Raw genomic sequence first — 19,518 nt, forward strand, 5'->3', positions numbered from 1 at the left:
TGTGACCTTGGGAAAGTTGGTTACTGGGGAGCCATCAGCCCCTTCTGTTTGGGAAAAATAAAAAAGTCTTTATTAGGGAAGAACAGGAAAGCAGAATTTTCTTTCAGGAAAAAAGAAGCTCCAACTCCTTCCAGAGTGTGGCCTCCTCTACCCCTGCCATCCCAGGAGGCCCCCTGGGCAGTCCCTGAGCAGCCCCTTCCAGGATGTATCCAGGATGAGGGCAGCAGAGCTCTGGTAGAGGAGCTAGACCCTTCCTCCACATTCATCCCTGAGAAAAGGAGGAATCTGTGCTTCCCATAATCCCTGAGGCCCCTGCTGTGAATCTGCAAGGAGCCAGAGCCCAAGAAATCAGGCAGTTCTGTGAGGCAAAAATGAATGTGTCCTCAGAGCCAGGCCCACAATTTCTCCCCAGTTGACTCCTCCCCTGGGGTTCTTGGTGAGAGACGGCCAAGAACTCGTCTTGGACTGGGGAGAGCTGACCCCACTGGGTCTTCCCAGCCCTCTGGCTTGGCCTGGTCCCTTCATTTGGTCATCTTCTTGGCATGCTCCTCCTGGGTCAATGTCCTCATTCCCCCATTCTGCCTCCATTCACAGATGGCAGCATAGTCACACATCTGGCACTTCCACGCCTCCTTCACGTCTACTCCGTGGGGTTCCCTGAGTCCTGTCCAGTACCCGAGGTGGTGTTGAAGCTTGTCCCTTACCTGCAGGGGCGAAAACAAGGGAAACAAGAGGTAAGCCAGACTCAGCACGGCTCTTTTCCCAACTACTTGTCAGTCCATTCAGACCCAAAGATGCCGAATACAGAGCAGGAAGGTGCCACTGAGGCTGGCTGGTTCGGCTCCTCCATTTTACAGAGGAGGAGACTGAGTCCCAGAGACATTAAATAACTTGGCCAATGTCACACAGGCAGTAAGTATCAGAGGCAAGATTTTAAGTCAGGCCTTTTTCCATGGTACATCATGAAACCACCATCCCAGAATGGCTAGTGAAGGAGAAACCTCCCCTTCTGGAATGAGAGACAGAGAGGCAAAGAAGGAGAAAGAGAGAATAAGACAGAAATAGAAACAGAGACAGGTAAAAAAGGAGAGATACAAAGAGAGACAGAGACAGACAGAAACAAAGACAGAGAGAGGGACAGGAGGATGTAGGGGAGCACAGAGGATGGAGGGCTGGCCTTGGAGTTTGAGTCAGGACTGACACAAAAGAGCTGAGGGACAAGGGAAGCCTCATTTCACCCTAGACAACCCCTAAAGCTATGTGTTCCAGGTAAGTTCTGAATAGGCATCAGTGGAGGGAGTCTGCCTCACCAGGAATGCCAAACATGTATAATATGTAATTACAAGTCTGAACCCGCCCAATCAACTGTTTTCTCCTTTTGGAAGAGAATAGGGGGTTACATGTACAGAATGTTGCATGTACAGTCAGAAACAATCACCATATCAGTTGGTTTTAACTATGTTTCTTTGTTAAAAAGGAAGGCTTATTTTGGGTGGAGGGGTACTTATGCAGGAAAAATCACATAAAAATAAAGGAATTCATAAAACTTGTTTTTTAAAAAAAGACAGGGAGGGAAGAGGGACATGAGCTGGAGCAGCCTAGGAGATGGCCTTTACCTTCTTTTCATTGCGAAAGCACAAAGACCAGATTGCCCAACTTGCTACTAAATTATGTCATGTGCCATTTTGTGGGCATGGGCCTTGTCTCCTCAGATAATTAATGGGTAGTTTGAGGGCCAGGGTGTTAAATGGAAAACTTGGATTCAGGAAGACTTTGGTCTGAATACACAGATTGCTTACTGGCTGTGTGGCCTTGGATAAGTAACTCTGGCTCTCTGAGGCTCAGTATCCCCATCTGTAAAATAGGGATGGTGGTACACTAGAGAGGCAAGAGCTTTACAAGCCTTATTTTCTTTCCTTTGTTTCCCCTTCTTCTCCTCACCCCACCCCCCCATCTAACACAGAAGTGGGCAAGATGTGTTATATCCACCTTCACAGAGAGGGCAGGCACTAGTATCTCTCATAAGGACTAGTGCAGTTCTCAGTATACAGTAGTTACTTAATAAATGTTTGCTGAAGCTTGGGCCTAGAGAAGTGAGGAAAAAAGGCATCTCTCTTCCTTTTTGGCAAACACAGGGGCCAAGAGGTGTGGAATATTGTATGTGCACTCAGACTCGGTTGCCACATCTGGTTGACCTGCTTTTCTTCTTTCTTTCCTCTTTGTTACAAGGGATGCTCAATGGGGAGGGGAAGAGAGAGGGATTTATTTAGAAATAAAGATGATGTAAAAGCAAGAGACAACAAGAATTTTTAAAATATTTCTTAGCTTGGATTGAGCTTAGTATTGCTACAATTAATCAATAAGCATTTATTAATCACCTACTGTGTTCCAGGCACTGTACTAAACATCTCTCAGAGTGCTTCTGTTCCATCAGGAGAGGCAATATGTATATCAATCAATCAATAAATCAATAAGCATCTATTAATCACCTACTATGTTCCATGCACTATACTAAGTACTGGGTATACTGATACAAAGAATGAAACATAGCTCAGGGAGCTTCTATTCCATCAGGAGAAGCAACATGTATATCAATCAACCAATAAATCAGTGAGCATTTATTAAGCACCTGTTGTGTGCCAGGCACTCTACAAGGCAATGAGGATACGAATACTAAGAATGAGACAACTCCTATGCTCAAGAATCTTCTGTTCCATTAGAGGAGGTAACATATCTATCAATCGATCAACAAATCAACGAGCATTTCTTAATCACCTACTTATTAAGCCAGGCACTGTGAGAAGTACTTGTGGACCAAAAAAAAGCAAAAACATGCAAGAATGTACGGAATAAATGTGAAATAAACAGAAGGGAGTTAGGCCAGCAATTGGGGGAACCAGGGAAGGCTTCCTGCAGAAGGAGGTGCTTGAGCTGAGTTTTGGAGTAAGTGAAGAGGAAGGGGTGAGGAGTGAGGAGAGAGACAGTCAGGGCAAAGGCGGGAGATGGAGTGCCATGGGCTAGTGAGGGTATTAAACCCTTCCTGACTCCTCATACATCCCCAGTCTTTGGACCTCCCCTTTCCCCTCTACCTTCCTGTCTAACCTGAAGGGACTTTCAATCGGCCCCACTCAATTCAGAGGGTTCACGTCCCACAGGCTATCTGGAGGGTAAGGAATGAATGGTCTCTGTCTCTACTGAGGTAGCTACTCCCCTACCTGACTTCCCTCCTGCTTACCTGTTTCTCCTCAAAGACCACCATCTCCGTGCCCAGCACAGTGTCTGTCTCCTGGTGGCTATACTCTATCTTCAGAGCATCAATGACTGGGAGGTCAGACAGAGTCAGGGACAAGAAAGTCAGCTCCAGGAGCTCTCCAAAGGACTTCACAGTGAAGCCCCCTTGTTGGGCATGACTCTGCACCTGGGGGCCCAGCAGCAGCTCTGGGGACAGCTTCATGTGGTGCACCAGGCTGGCAGGCGTCACCTGTCCCCGCACCATCGCATCAAAGATACATTTATAGAGGCTGACCTAGGGAAGAGAGGAGATCATAAGGGCAAACAGCACCAGACTTAACCAAAAAAGCACTGTTGGGTAATTATCAGACCTGGATGGAGCCAGGCTGACGATGAAAAACCTATCTACCCCAGATGAATCACTTACCTTTTCCATAGCTCCTTAAGAGCTTGCAAAATTGAATTTAAAATATTTTGAGCCTCAGTTTCCTGTAAAATGGGTATAATATATACACTACCTCACAAAGTTGTTGTGGGGAGAGAACTGTGTCAATTCACTTCAAACTGAGCATTTATTTAAGCACCCACTAGGCATCTAGGGTTGGAGATACAAAGTCAAAGTCAAACATCCTGGGGCAGCTAGATGGCACAGTGGATAGAGCACTGACCCTGGAGTCAAAAGGACCTGAGTTCAAATTTGACCTCAGGTACTAGCCAAGCCGCTTAACCCCCAATGCATCACCAAAAAAAAAAAGTCTACTAGGATGATTAAACATGTAGACAGATAAGGAAATACACAATATACCCCAAGGAAATGTAAAGTCCTCTCTCCAGAGGAGAAAAGATCTAACAATGGGGAGCTGGGTGGCTCGGGTGCTCAGGGAAGAAATAAGAAATGACAGCAGGAGGTAGTACCTCAATCCATAAGTTGGACCTAGAATGGAAGGTACAGATTCTAAGAGGCAAAGACTGGAGGGGGGAGGGAGAGAGATTCCAGATATGGGGAAGCAGTCTGTTCAAAGGAGTGGCAAGAAAAGATGGAATTTTCTGTGCCAAAAACAGCAAGGAAACTGATTGTCTGGAAAAGAGAATGTATGAGGGAGAATAATGTGAAATAAGGGATAACTAGGAGATGGAAAGAGCAGGTTTGGAGTGAGGAAGATCTGAATTCAAATCCAGTCTCAGACACTAGCTGTATGATCCTGGACAAGTCATTTAGCCCTATGTGCCTCAGTTTCCTCATCTATAAAACCACTTTTTGTGCCAAGAAAAACCCGAATGGGGTTACCATAACTGAAATGACCGAATGACAAGGGCATGAAATAAATCTGGAAAGGCAGGCTCTAGTCAGGTCTTGAGGGACTTTAAATATTAAACAGAGGACTTTGTATTTTACTCCAGAGACACCCTAGAGATTCTTCAGCAAGAGAATGATCTGGCTTTCAGAAGATTATTTTGGGAGCAGTAAAGCAGTCGATGAATGTGAGTCATTATCATGAACAAAGACTCTGGACTCTAACAGCCTATTTTCCCCTCCAGGAGGATGTTGGGGCGGAATGACCAAAGAAAGCTTTGAAAAGTCTCTTTCATCCATCCTTTCCTTTGGGCCCCTATTGCTGCCACTTTGATCTGGGTTATCATTAACTCACTGTGTGCTTAGTATTTCGTCTTGACTGATCGTTGGATTCCTGCTGGCTCCAGCTAGCTTCCCTGTTTGAACTAATCCAACAAATGCTTATTGGGCACCTACACGTTGGTCATCTTCTGACCTGACACCCTCTGGCTGCCTCATCAGTACTACAGGCCAGGCCCTGGGGTACTTAAGCAGTTCAGCTCTAGATCTCCCACCTCAGTGCCCAAGCTGTTTTGACTGATGAATGCTTCCTTGGCCCACGATAGTCATCCTTCTTTTTACACCCCAGTACTCTTCTTGCCATTCACCTTGCCGAGGTGGGCTTACTAATTCCCTAGCTACTTCCCCTGTACAGCTCTGGAACAATGACCAAATCAAAAGTATGGCTCCGCTTACCATCCCCCTGTGACTTTCTAAACTGAAACAGCTCTCCTCCAGATGTGTGGTTTCCCCTATTAGAATATAAGCTTTCTAAGAGCAGAGACTGCTTTCTTATTGGTATCCCCATCAGTTCTACCACTGTATCATTATGATTTTCCATAAGCTCTTCAAGTGACTTTACTTTTATGTATCATCTCCCTTAATTCCAGGATGGAAATCTCAGACAAAAGAGTAAACCTCCTTTTTTTCTCTTTCTATCTCCAACACTCAGCACAATACTGTCTAGTACACAGTAAACACTTAGTAAATACATTTTCTTCCATTCACTCACTCATTCATTCATTCATAGTAAATTTTGTTCCAGACTCTCATTTTCATTGTTTCTTGGTACAGCTAGGTGGTACAGTGGATAGAGTCCTGACCTTGGAGTCAGGAGGACCTGAATTCAAATTTGACCTCAGATACTTAATAGCTGTGTGACCTTAGGCAAGTCACTTACCCAAACTGCCTCCAAAAAAAAAAAACAACCCAAAAAATGTTTCTTCATTTTATAGACTTGTTCCTTACCTGCACTGAAATGTTGGGTTTTGTTTTCTTATGCATTGTCATTTTCTTCATCTTCTCCGATTGTTTAATCCATTCATATTCAAAGTTTTGGCAGAGGTTTGTTTTCCCTCATTTCCTTCTTGTGTATTAGGTTTTATGCATTATTGGCTTATGGATTGGTTTTTAATCTCCTTCCTTCTTTTCAGGCAGTTATTCAGCCCCATTGATTTTAACCTGTTCTCCCATGGCCTTCAGTCTTGTTGAGTTTCAAGAAATGTCTCTCCCTCCTCTGCTCGACTCAGACCGGGGTGGGGGCGCATCTATAACACCAGCCCCCATCCTTATCTCCCACCTTCCCATTCCCCTATCCAACCATTCCCCCCAGTTATTCCTCCCACTAGATACAGATCTAAACATATGAGAGTCATAAGGTTTAGAACACACCCAGTTTTTCCTCCTTATCTCCTCCTGATTCTTTAAGATTTCCTGGGTTCCCCTTTGTCTTTGATGATCCCTCTTTGTTCTTCCTTTTAACTTTCAGCTCAATAAGCTGGTTAAATAGTCTATACATAGATAAGACAGAAGATTTATTAATTTAGCTTTTTCTTGATAATGGTTCTAATCTATTTTCCAGTTGTTGGACTGTTTTATGGTGACCCCATTTGGGGTTTTCTTGGCAAAGATACTGAAGTGGTTTAGCATTTCCTTCTTTGACTCATTTTACAGGTGAGGAAACTGAGGCAAAAAGGTTGAATGACTTGACCAGGGACACACAGCTAAGTAAGTGTCTGAGGTCAGATGTGAACTCAGGAAGATGAGTCATACTCAAGGCCTGGTGCTCTGCTTCTGCTCATCTATCATTCTAGCGTTTGCCTTTTTAGACTGTTTGAACACCAGATATTCAGTTCACTTTAGTGGGTGGGTTTTTCAAGAATGCCCCCCCCCACCTCTCTTTCGTTGAACTCCATTTCTCTGTGTTGGTGATTATTCTTGGCTTTGCAGAAGTCATTTTGGTTTGTTGCTAGAGTTCCTTTGCTTTTAGAATTTCTTCATGACTCCAAAATAAACCTGCATGATTCAAATCTGTGTTCCTTTACAGCTCCAGCTTTTCATCCTGCCTATTTGAGACATGTGTGGTTTTGGAGGGAATGATGAATGAAAGAGCACTTCTAAATCCCTTAATACGTACTTGGTGCAGTGCTAAGAGTGGAAGACACAAATACAAGCAAACAGGATGGTCCTTGTCCTCAAAGAGCTTATATTCCAATGGGAGAAAACAACACAAGACGGGTAGTTAGAAAGGGAGGGAGGGGAGAACACACCCAATTGGATAGTTTGGCAATGGCTGAGGGAGGCCTGGCTCCCCTCTCAGAGCCCACGGTCCTAGGGCCAGAGTCTAGTTTCCAAAGGAGGGATTAGGAAGAGCATGGCCAGCGTACAGGCAACATGATTTGGAAACAGCTGGGTACTGGAACTATGACATTTAACTACTACATCTGGATAGTTTGTATCTAGAGCACATATACATAGATTAGATTAGACATAGTTAAATATATGTACTATGGAAGTGTATCTACACCTGTAGTATATAGATACACTTATGTTAACATGCATACTAGATATAATATATATGATATGTATTTATATGCGTCTATATTCTAATAATTCTATAATATAGTTAAATACGTAGTTAAATAATTCTATAATATAGTTAAATGGTATATATGTGAATGTTATATATTGTGCATGTCATATATAATTATGTATTATATCAGACATCAGAGTATTATGTCTACATACACATGTAGTCTGTATGCATACTATATATTTAACATTAAATAATATATATCTATAAAACTAAAAATAACTAAATATGATATAATGTGTGTGTGTGTATATATAGGTATGTGTGTGTGTGTGTATATACATATATATTGTATGTATGTATATATGCTTTGGAGTTTCAAGAGTGGAGTGATTCCTCTGGTGATGATCTGTGGATCAGTTGATCAAAAGTTTCTTATCTGCATTCAAAAATTCTGGGCGGTTTTCTTGTATCATTTCCTACAGAATGGTATTCAGGTTTTTGATCAATCATATTCTGGGAGCCTTATGACCCTATCGTTAACTATAGGAATTGAGCTGGCTGAGTCAGTCCCCTTAAAGAAGACCCCCTAAAGGGTCTAGTATACTAGATATAGAGGTGACCTGGGTTCTAATCCCAGCTCTGCTACTAATTTCTTATGTGACTGTAGGCAAGGTGTGTCTTCTTCCTGGGACCTGAGATTCTCTTATCTGTAAAATAACTGACCTAGACTAGATGAAGTCCTTTGGGTTCCAGGATTCTCAGGTATGGTGGAATAGAGAAGACAGGGCTGACTGTCAAGTTAGTACACCAGCTATGCCACTTAACTTCTGGATGACCTTGGGCAAGTCAATTCACCTCTGGATCTATGTTTCCTTTGCAGTAATAGAAGGTGACTGGCTTAGACTCCTAGTTCTATGTCTTTGATCCTATGACCTATGTAGGCTCCAGTTTTGTCATCTGTAAAATTAGGGGGTTGGGCAAAAATGACCCCATGCCTCAGTTTCCTCCTCTGTAAAATGTGACAGCAAGGACCCCAACATACATAGGAGTATTCTTAGATCTGCTTTTCTAAAAAGAAAGCAACTTTTGTGGGGTCGACAATCACATTAATCAAGGACATGTATCATTCATTTAGTTCAGGGGAAAAAGTCAGTACTCTGAACTTCAGAGAAAATACAGAGAAATCAATATCAACAGACAGGGTTTTCAACTGCCTGATAGTAAGCAATACATACATCACAGATCAATAGACAGATAACTGTTTGATCTTACATACATAGCTACCAGATAGAGAAGCACCAACATCTGGGTGTTCAATGCCAGGGGGCTGCTTAGCAGCTTCCCAGAGTCTCAAATGGCACACAAACCTTCTTCCAAAAACTAATACCCAAAGTAAAACCTCAGTCTCTGAGTATTTATACATTTTTCAGAGCCAGAGGGCTTTACAACTCCTGAGAACCAGTGCCCCATTAGAAAATTAACAGAAGATATGGGTCTCCCCTAATCAAACTTTCCTTAATGGGCAGGCCCATTAATAGGTAGGGAAGATCTTTAAACTCTCATAGTTACCATTACAGGGGGTAAGACATGATGGTCTCTTAGGTTCAATCTAGCTCTAGATAAAGGGTGCTATAATCCTATGTGTCCTGGGGTCCCTTCTCTGAATCTACAACTCTAACATCTATGATTCTGCCACCCTCACGCACCTGGAAACGGTCCTTCTCCTTCTGAGCCTCGAGTGGCATCATGGGTCGTTTGCGAGTTTTCAGCTCAGCCAGTTCTAGTTCCCCCTTTGAAGTGTAATGCAGCTCATCAATTACCCCAACCAAGAACACTCCTTCTACTTCCCCAAAGACTGGGAACTCCCGGATTGTCCCACCTGTCAGAGAACAGAGGGTGACATCACTCCCAGGCAATGCATTCATTCTCCCTCTGGCCTGGGGTTTCTCTGCTTTCTCACAGTGGTCACAAAGAAAAAAAAAGCAGACACAAGGAGGTGTCCTCAGAGCCTGACACCTCTTCATGTAAATAGTATCTCCCCTATTTCCTTCCAAATGATAGCTTGAAAACATGGGAGAAAAGTAGGAATGGTTCCTTGGGGAATTTCTATAGCGAAAAGCTAAGTAGCCATCAGTTAAGGAATGGTTACGTAAATTAGGATGAAATAGAGCATAATGATGGAATGACAAATGGGAAGAATACAGAAAAGCAAAGAGAAGATTTATATGAACTGATGCAAACTAAAACAGGGAGAACCAGGAAAGCAACATGAACGATGACTATGATCCTGTAAATAGAAAGAACCACCATGAGAAAAATATTGAAACTAAATGTTGTGTGATTATAATGAGAGGCCTGGCATCTAAGATAAGAAAATGCATCCCCTTCTCTTCTTTGCAGAGGTAGAGGGGACTATGGGTATGGAACACTGCACAACTGCACTGTCAGCTGGGTCAAGGTATTAGTTTTTCTCAATTACCTTTTATCCCCTTCTTTGTTATTATTTGTTGAATGGGATGGCTTTCAGGGTAGGGAAAGGAGAGGGATATTTCTGGAAATGAAAGAGATATACCCTACCCTACCCACCCCAATTAATACAATTTTAATTAAAAGAGGGAAAAGAAAGGCAGACAGGGACCTTGGCAGGTACTTTCCAATCACAAGTAACAGTCAAAAGGATTTAGCATCTTCATTAAGAAACTTGTTCCTCATTATTGGAGAAAATGATGACTAAATTAAGAAAGTAACTACATTGTTTATTCCCTTTGATCTATCTGTCCTAGGGATCCCACTCTTGGGCTAATAATTTCAATGAGTTCAATGACAGAAATAAGGGACTCATTCATACCAAAATATTCCTAGCAGTATTATTTGTGTGTGTGTGTATACATATACATATATACACAGATACACATATATTTAAATGTGTGTATATATATATATATATATATATATATATATATATATATATATATATGAATGATGGGGTGCTTGTGCTTGGACCCCCAGTTCCAAGATCACATTTCTCCCTAGCGTCAAAACACTATCTCTGACAGTTTTCTCCCCAGTCCAAGGACACTATGCCTAGCAACAACTCATGAGTGGGCCTCAGTAAGACAAACTACCTTTCCCCATCAAAAGAACAATCCTTTAAAGAAATTCTCTGGTAAAAACAGGACTATGTCCTATCTATCACCTTCAGAGAAACTTATTGCAAAGATTTTTTCCCCAGTTACCTGCTTCTTTTCTCATTTTAGCTACACTGATTTCATCTGTGTAAAGACATCTAAATTTTATGTAATCAAAATTGTCTATTTCATCTTCTATGATCTTCTCTATCTCCCCATCCATAGATGGGAAAGATAATTTTCATTTCTATGTACAACTGTAAGACTTCCTGAACTTAATTACAAAAGCCCAAAGCATAAGGAGTCAATGCCATCTTGGTTTTCACATATGCTCCTAATTGGTGTCCACCTTGGGTAATTTGGAGGCAGGGTAGCTGTGCCCAACTAAATCAATTCTGTATTCTTGCTTGTTGGAGCAAGCTAGGTGACACAGTGGATAGAACACTTTGCCTAGAGTCAGGAAGACCTGAGTTCAAATCTAACCTCAGACACTAACTGTATGACTGGCAAGTCATTTAACCTCTGTCTACCTCAGTTTCCTCATCTGTAGTAACACTTATCTCCCAAGGCTGTTGAGGTAATATTTGTAAAGAGTTTGATATGTCATAGGCACCATACAAATGTTAACTACTACTGCTACCATCATCATCATCATCATTACTGAAGTTTTCTTATACAATTGTTAAGTAAATGTCTTTTCTATTAAATGTTAGGTTTTTAAATGTCCAGCTTAGTCCCCACCCCAAATGTGAACCACTGGACTGGTCAGAGTCAGGCCTGGCCCATAATAGCCATGTTCTACAGTTATGGTACCTCCTCTGCAAAGAAGGGAGAGAGCAGCATCTTATCACTCTGCTTGGGGGCCAAGCTTAGTCATTCAAATTACAAGGCACTCAGCTTCATTTTTTATTCTTTCCACTTACAATATCGTAGTTTCCATGTAAATTGCTTTCCTGGTTCTGCTTACTTTGCTCTGCATTGGTTCACATATATCTTTCTATTTGTCTCTGAATTCTTCATATTCATGCTGTCTTTTTTCAATCTTGCCCACAGAGCTTTAGCAGCTGAAACTAATGCAGCCCACTCAAGGGAAGGCTGCTGCCCACCCCTTCCTTCATCTACAATGCGAGGGGTCAGACTCACTGGCCCTTGAGGCCCCTGCCAGTTCTAGATCTGTATTCCCAAGTCCCCTTACCTGACTGCAGGATGGGTACCATAGATAGAACATTCAGCAACTTCACTGCCCAGATATCTTCCTTAGTGGAGGTGTGGATGTTCACAAGGTCGTGGAGTTCCAGCTCTGAAGGGAGAAACAGGTTAGTGTTGGGTACTTTTTGTCTCTCCCTCCTCACACTAGGAAGAATCCAAAGCTCCAGCCCTTGTCTCAAAGACTACTCTGTCTCTCTTTCTCCGCATAAATGAGTTCTCTAGACTTGAGAATGAGAAAAGGTGCAGGGTCCTCTGAATAGGCCTGGGTAAGATGGGGCTGGAGAGGACACAGAAGGTCTCAGCAGAAATTCCCCCAGGGTGTATGGGCCTAACCAGGGTCCATCTATTGGACAGGGAGAGTTTACCCAAGGAGAGGCATCCAGTGTGCAGATGGGATGAGGACAGTCATTTTCCAGTTGTGTCCAACTGTCTGTGGCTCCATTCAGGATTTTCTTGGCGAAGATACTGCAGTGGTTTGCCATTTCCTTCTCTAGCTCATTATACAGGTGAGAAAACTGAGGCAAACAGGGTGAAGTGACTTGCCCAGGGTCACACAGCTAGTAAGTGTCTGAGGCTGGGTTTGAACTCAGGAAGATTGACTCCAGCCACCTAGCCGCCCCAGGACAAGGACACACTTGCTTATCTTTGAGAGGTCCCAGAAGACCCTTTCTGTTAGGCAAGCCCTTCACATTTCATACCTCAAAGCATCATCACTCAGTTCTGCTGTGAACAGAGACCTCTTCTGCTTAAGATGTACACTGAATACAGAATAATACTTCATAATCCAAGAAATGAGTGGCTTGGAATTCTGGAAGCTAGGTGGTGCAGTGGACCTGGAGTCAGAAAGACCTAGGTTCAAATCCAGCCTCACTTATTAGCTGTGTGACCCTGGGCAAGTCACTGAACCTCTGCCTGCCTCAGTTTCCACTTCTGTAAAATAGGGCCCCTTCCTCCCAGGGCCCTGTGAGGATCAAATGAGATAATATTTTGTAAAGTGCTTTGCAAAATTTAAAGAATCAGATAAATGCTAGTTATATTATATCATAATTGATACAGCATGTCCCAAAAGTCTTAGGGCAGTTTTAAGCTTGTAAACTGCCCTAAGACTTTTGGGACACCTTGTGTTATAAAACAGAATGTAATACACAGTCCTGGGGTGTGGTTCAAAGAAGGAATAAATGCTTCTGGCCATTTTCTACCTTCTTAGAGATAAGTGGGTTTCTTGACAAGGGATCTGGACCTTGAGAATTGTCCTTGGTGAACTGGAGACACTCAAAATGGCCAGATGAGGGCATTCCTGTTAAGTTCCATAATTTTCTGGGCTTAGCCTGCCCTACAACAGGCCTATCCACTCCTCTTGCCCAAGACCTCTGCCTTGACCCTTTTCTAGATCCCTCCATTATCTGGTATCTTCCCTAGGCTAACATCCTCCAGCATCTCCCTGCCTGTGGAGTCACATGTGGGGTAATCAATCAGAAACACCCACCATGGATTCTGCTCCACCCCCACAAAAGCTCAGGCTCTTATTTGTATTTCTGAGCAGTTCTGATGCTTGAAGGGAGAGCTCAGGGCATGGGTCATCTATTGGAGGTAGCCTCTAGTGGGCCCATCACTGAACTCCTCCCTCCTCCTGTCATGGCCTGAGGGTCATCACCCCATCCTTGGTGACTCCTGCCTCTGGTCACCTTTTATTGGTCCTGCTCACCCCTGCCCCCCCCCCAAATCCAATACCCTCCTGTAATACAAATCTATTGCTTTTAATATCACTGGCCAGTCTACCTTTTCTTTAAAAATCTGTAACTCTCAAAAGCAGCTACGACAAACTGGGACCAGGAAGACAAACTAGAACTGCAAAAAGAGTCTAAGACACTGGGTTCAAATCTTCCTTCTGATGTCTACTACCTCCATAACCTTGAGAGAGTGATCCATTCTCCTTGGGCCTCAGTCTCCTCCTCTATAAAATAAAGGTCTATAATCTCCTTACATGAGTGGATTGCCAATAGAACATAATGTACATAGTAACATCAAGATCTCCTGAATTATTACGATTTGGAAGGTGGCTGAGGATCTCCCAGGGCTAGGATCAGTCTTATAAGCAGTACCACCACTGTGCTGACTGAGAAATGCAAGATACCCAGATTCCACATCAATAGACATGAACTGTAAAAGTGAGATGTTTTTCAACATGGCAAAGAGGACCTGAGTCTGCTCTGTTTACCACTTGTGGGACCTTGGATAAGTCACTTAAAAACTCTTTGGACCTCAGATTCGCATCCATAGACAAGGGTAGAGAGAAAGTAATAGAAGACTAGCTATGCCACCCTGGACAAATCATTTCCATTCTCTCTCTCTATGTCTCTCTATCTCTCTGTCCCTCTTTGTCTCTCTCTGTCTGTCTCTCCCTCAGTTTCCTTATCTGTAAAATGGGGACCATAACAGCATCTACCCAACAAGGTGAGGAGTGACAGATATAATTTATGTAAAGGAGTTAAACCTTAAAGCATGATATAAACGCTAGCTTTTATCATTTTTGTTATTATCATTATCTGTAAAATGAGATGATTGGATTAGGTGGCTCCTGAGGATCCTTCCAGCTCCAGAACCATGATCCACATTTAGGGCCACAGTTGGGGTTTTCTTGGAGGATGGGGGCCCACCCTAAAGCTTTGCCTTTCCTCTCTTCCCTACCTCTGGCGAGGTGGATACTGGCTCCAGCACCCAGCACAGCAGCCTTCTCCGTCGACTGGAAGTCTGGGAGTTCCTTCCCATATACCATTTGCTGCTCACACCAGCACTGCGTGGACAGGTCGGATACCCACAAGCACCTAAGGTGGAACCTCTCCATTGGGGTCAGAGCATCTGCCTCTCGCTTCCGTTTCCATGGCCCCTCTGGGTCTACTTCTTTTCTGGGGTTTCCTGAAGAGGAGCTGGATTGGCTCCCAAGGTCTTCGATATCTCTGAAAATAGACAACATTGAAATTCCAGCCAGATGTAACTGGGTGTCACAATGGATAGAGCGCTGAACCTGGAGTCAGGAAGACTTGAGTTCAAATCTGGACTCAGAAACTTAGCTGTGTCACCTTGGGCATGTCACTTAACTCTTATGTGTCTCAGTTCCTTTATCTGTGAAATAGGGCTAATAATAACACTTCTCTCTCAAAGTTGTTGTAAGCATCAAAGGAGATAATATCTATAAAGAGCTTAAAGACACACAGTAGGTGTTTAATAAATGCTCATTCCTTTCCCACACATCCAAGTTTCTTACTCCCACCCCCAGCTTTGCAGCATAGTGTAATTGAAATAGCCAGTGCTGAGCTGAGTCTGGAAAACACGGGTTCCAATCCTGATTCTGACATTTACGAGTTGTAGGACCATGGACAAGACACTTAACTGAGCCTCAGATTCCTTTTTTGTAAAATGGTGATAGAAATACTTGCACTATTTACCTCAAGGAGTGGTTGTGAGAAAAGCACTTTGTTAAGACACCAGATAAAAGTGAGTGTTGGAAGAGACACTCAACCATTTGTTGACTTCTGACCTAAAAGAGAATGTGAAATCCAAGACTCTCAGTGTACTTGTCCTTGAGGGGTGGTGGAAAGGTGAAGGAGGGACAGGGGATTCTTCTTGGGGAAAGGTTTGATATGGACCTGCACCATATGAAAGAGGCTGGGAATGACTGTATTTTTGTGTGGACCTGACTGTGCATGAGTGCTGGCTTGAATGAATCAAGGAATGAATACATAGGTCTGTAATGAATACACAGGTCTGTATTCAGTACCTACTTGGTTCCTACCTCACTGCAGGATGATAGGGCACAAAAGAAGTGTAATCAATCAATCAACAAGCATTTATTGATCTATCGTTATGTGCCAGGCACTGTATAAGATGTTGGGGATCCAGAAAAAAGCAAAGGAGCTTACAGTCTAAATGGAGAGACAAAATGTATAAATCAGAATATACAAGATAAACACAGAATAGATGGAAAGTAACCTTAGAAGCAATAATGCTACACAGAGGAATTAGATGGGGGAGGAGGGCTGGCAGTTCTGCAATCCTACTCTCAAGTATGTATTGTTCAAGAGGGAACAATACATATATATCTAGAAGGGTATAAAAGTCTTCTAAATTCAGAAAGAAATAAAAGGCTAAGCGGATAAAGGAGGAGACGATGAGGGAGGGATTTTTAGAGGGATCTTTACATCAGATCTCAGTTAAAGAGATTTAGAAGGGAATAAAAGTCTTCTAAATTTATAAAGAAATAAGAGGGTAAGGGAATAAGATAAGGTGGGGTATAGAAGGGTGTTTAGATTAATGGAAATGGGAGGATAAGGGACAGATCTATGGGGGGGTAGGTTAAGTAATAAGAAGGCAAGGTAATGGGTAGAAATAAAAGAGGCATCGAGAGGGATAGGAAATAAGAAATACACAAACTAAAATAAAGATCAGAAGTAGAATTTATTAGAAAAAAGCAGGTAATCATTATTTCAGACAAAGTTAAAGCTAAAATAGATTTACTCAAAAGAAAAAAACAGGGAAATTACACTAGATTTGTACAACAACAACACTGTAAAGATAAATGTTTTTAAAATCTTGAGAATTTTGACAAATGTAAATGACCAGAGGCCAGTGAACAAACATGCTACCCAACTTTTAATAAAGAGTTGATGGATTCCAAATGAAGAATGAGATGTATATTTTTGGACCTGGTCAGTGTGGGAATATGTTTTCCTTGATTATGAATATCTGTGACAAGGGTTTTCTTGTTCTTTTTTTTTTTAAATGGGAGAGGGAAAATAGAAAAAAAAAGTTTGTTAATTGAAAAAACAAAATAAAAATTACATAAAAAAGACTGCAGTTGTCTAACTGAAGGATGATGAATGATGAGTATATGCTAGGACAACAGCAGTATGACAAGAGGAAGGGACACATGCCAGCAGTGCTGTAGAGAAATGAGAAGATTTGGCAACTGATTGACTATATGGCTGATTAACAGAGGAGAGTTGAGGATGACACTGAGGTTGTGAACCTCTCTGACTAGAAGGATGGTTGTGCCCTCAACAACAATAGGGAAATTCAGAGGAAGGAGATTGTCTCTCAGAATTAGAAGGGACTTCCAAGGCCATCTTTTCTGATCAATATTGAAGCTCCATTGCAATGTCCCCAACAAGTGGTCATCCAAACTCTATTTGAAAACTTCCAAGGATAGGGAACTCACTACCTTTCATGGCAATCCATTGCACTTTGGAATAGTTCTCACTGCTGGGAAGTTTTTCAGGTAATGAAATCTGACTTTCTGCAACTTTCACTTAATATGACTGGTTCTCTTCTCTGGGCCCAAGCAAATTAATTCTAATCTCTCTTTTCCATGACAGCCCTTCATGTATCTCTAAACAATGGTCATATCCTGAACCTTTTCTGTGTCATGGACACCCCTTCCCACCCTTGACAGTCTGGGTAAGCCCATGGATTCCTTCTCAGAATTATGTTTTTCAATGCATAAAATAAAATACACAGGATGACAAAGGGAATCAATTCTATTGAAATTCGGTTACCAAAATATTTTAAAAACAAGTTCACAGCCCTCAGATTACTAACTACCTCCTGGTCCAGACTTTACAGAATTCCCCTGATCTATCATTTTAGAAAACTACATTAGTGGGATATGCTCTATTTATTGGTGATGAAACCACATTGGATCTTCCTGAGAACAAGTCCTATGTCTTAAGGGCTCAAAAATCATATACTTTTGTCGACTGTCCCAGCCAACGTCACTGGACTACAGTTTGGGCAATCTTCCTTCCTCTCTATTTTCAAAAGTAGGACATCTGCTTATCTCCTGTCTTGAAAGAACTCTTCTATCCTCCACCACTTTTGTTGTTTTGTTTTATATTCAAATTAATTTTTAAAATGTTGATCTGCCTTCTCTCTCTCCAACCTCTGCCCCCAAAATTGAAAAAACGAGAAAAATGAAACTCCTAATACAAAGATGCAGAGTCAGGCAAAACAAATCCTCACATTGGCCCATCCAAAAACTGTCTCGATCTATACTGAGTCCATCAGGAAGTGGGTTGTCTGTTTCATCTTGAGTCTGGAATTATGGCTACTTTTGGTGACAATTGGAGTTCCTAAGTGTTTTAAAGTTGGTTGTCTTTACAATGTTGCTGTTAACTGTACAAATTGTTCTTCTGGTTCTGCTCATTTCACTTTGCATCAGTTCATATAAGTTTTCCCATGTCTTTCTGAAATCACTCCCCTCATCATTTCTTATGGCACAATAGTATACCATCACAGTCATATACTATAACTAAGAAGCCATTCCCCAGTTGATGGACATAATCTCAAATTCTATTTCTTTGCCACCACAAAAAAGAGCTGCTATATGTATATAGATAGATAGATAGATATAGATATATGCATATATATATATGGGTGTTTTTCTTCTGTCTTTGAACATTTGGAGGTTTTAGCTTAGCAGAGCCATTGCTTTTAAAAAAGTTTTGCTAATTTTTTTTTTGCTTTCACAACACATTCATTTCTAAATATATCTTTCTGACTTCTCTCCCCAGGAAATCTTACCTAGGAACAAAGATTAAACACACACCAGTCACTGGAGCCAGAAGGGACCTCAAAGATTATTTAGTCCACCCCCATCATTTTATAGATAAGGAAAGTAAAGTCAAGAGAAATTAAAGTGACTTGCTCAAGGTCACACAGGCAGTACCAAGTAGCAAAATTTCAGTTTGAACCCAGAGTCTTCTTACTCCAAATTCAGGAAACCAGCAAAATCCACCAAAGCATTCATGACACCTGACAGGGTAAGTAACATTCCACACCTGTAGCTTTCCACCTTTTAAAGGAAAGAAGTCCCTACTACTTTTAAGCCAGTGGTTCAGCATGTACATTTTCCAATTCTTTCAGGAGCCTGATGACTTCAAACCACTGAGGATCAATATAAACCCTACTCCTTCATCTCCCATGTGTACCAAGAGAGCAAGAGCCAGAGGTGGAGGAGGAGCAAGAGACTGAGGACAGACAGTACGGAGAGATACAGAAGGAGAAACCAACAAAGATAGACACGGATGAGGGGAGACGGAGACAAAGAGAGAGAAAGTTGAGAAGGGAAAAAGAGACAGACATGTTAGAGAGAGAAACAGAGACAAAGACAGACAGAGATATGGGGGGCGGGGAAAGAGAGACAGACAGATAGATACAGGGGAAGCGAGAACAATGGGGTGATAGGAGAGGAATGGGGACAGGGAAAGGGAGGGAGAGAGGGGGAGGGAGAGGGAGAAAGGGGGGAGGAGAGAGAGAGAGAGAGAGAGAGAGAGAGAGAGAGAGAGAGAGAGAGAGAGAGAGAGAGAGAGAGAGAGAGAGAGAGAGAGAGAGAGAGAAAGAGAGAAAGAGAGAGAGAGAGAGAGAGAGAGAGAGAGAGAGAGAATCATCTATCCATGCCACTCTCTGGTCTTCTTAGCGCAACTCTCGCCTTTCTCCCTCTCCCCACTGCGTCCCCGGGCTTTGGAGGTGAGCTCCCTCCAGGTGAGGGTTGCGTTCATCTCCCCGGCCTCCGGGCGTTTTAGGGCACGATCCCTGCCCCCTTCCCTCCCCCCCACCGTGGCCAGATCACCTCTCACCCTAGCTCAGAAAAGTCGAGGAACTCCGAGTCGCTCAAATCCCCAAAGTCCGCGTTCTCGTCTGCGCTGGACTCACGCCCAGTCCCTGCCATGGCTCTGCCCCGAGTTGCGGAAGGGGCAGGTTCTAGGGCACGGTCCCCGCCCCCTGGTCCTCCTGCCTCTGCTGTGGAG

General features: G+C 42.6%; 1 protein-coding gene across 1 annotated transcript; it reads right to left on the bottom strand.

Annotated features, from left to right (window-relative positions):
• Positions 1 to 47: 47 nt before the first annotated feature.
• Positions 48 to 19,509, bottom strand: EXO5 (exonuclease 5). The gene is made up of 6 exons (XM_072639996.1): positions 19,348 to 19,509; positions 14,405 to 14,673; positions 11,703 to 11,807; positions 9,086 to 9,258; positions 3,236 to 3,526; positions 48 to 704 (listed from the first exon to the last, which is right to left on the bottom strand). The coding sequence occupies exons 1-6, from the start codon at positions 19,437 to 19,439 to the stop codon at positions 522 to 524; spliced, it is 1,113 nt and encodes a 370-aa protein (XP_072496097.1). The 5' UTR covers positions 19,440 to 19,509; the 3' UTR covers positions 48 to 521.
• Between the last annotated feature and the right edge of the window lie 9 nt (positions 19,510 to 19,518).

Source organism: Notamacropus eugenii, chromosome 2, assembly GCF_028372415.1.
Source record: "Notamacropus eugenii isolate mMacEug1 chromosome 2, mMacEug1.pri_v2, whole genome shotgun sequence".
NCBI classification, from domain to species: Eukaryota; Metazoa; Chordata; class Mammalia; order Diprotodontia; family Macropodidae; genus Notamacropus; species Notamacropus eugenii.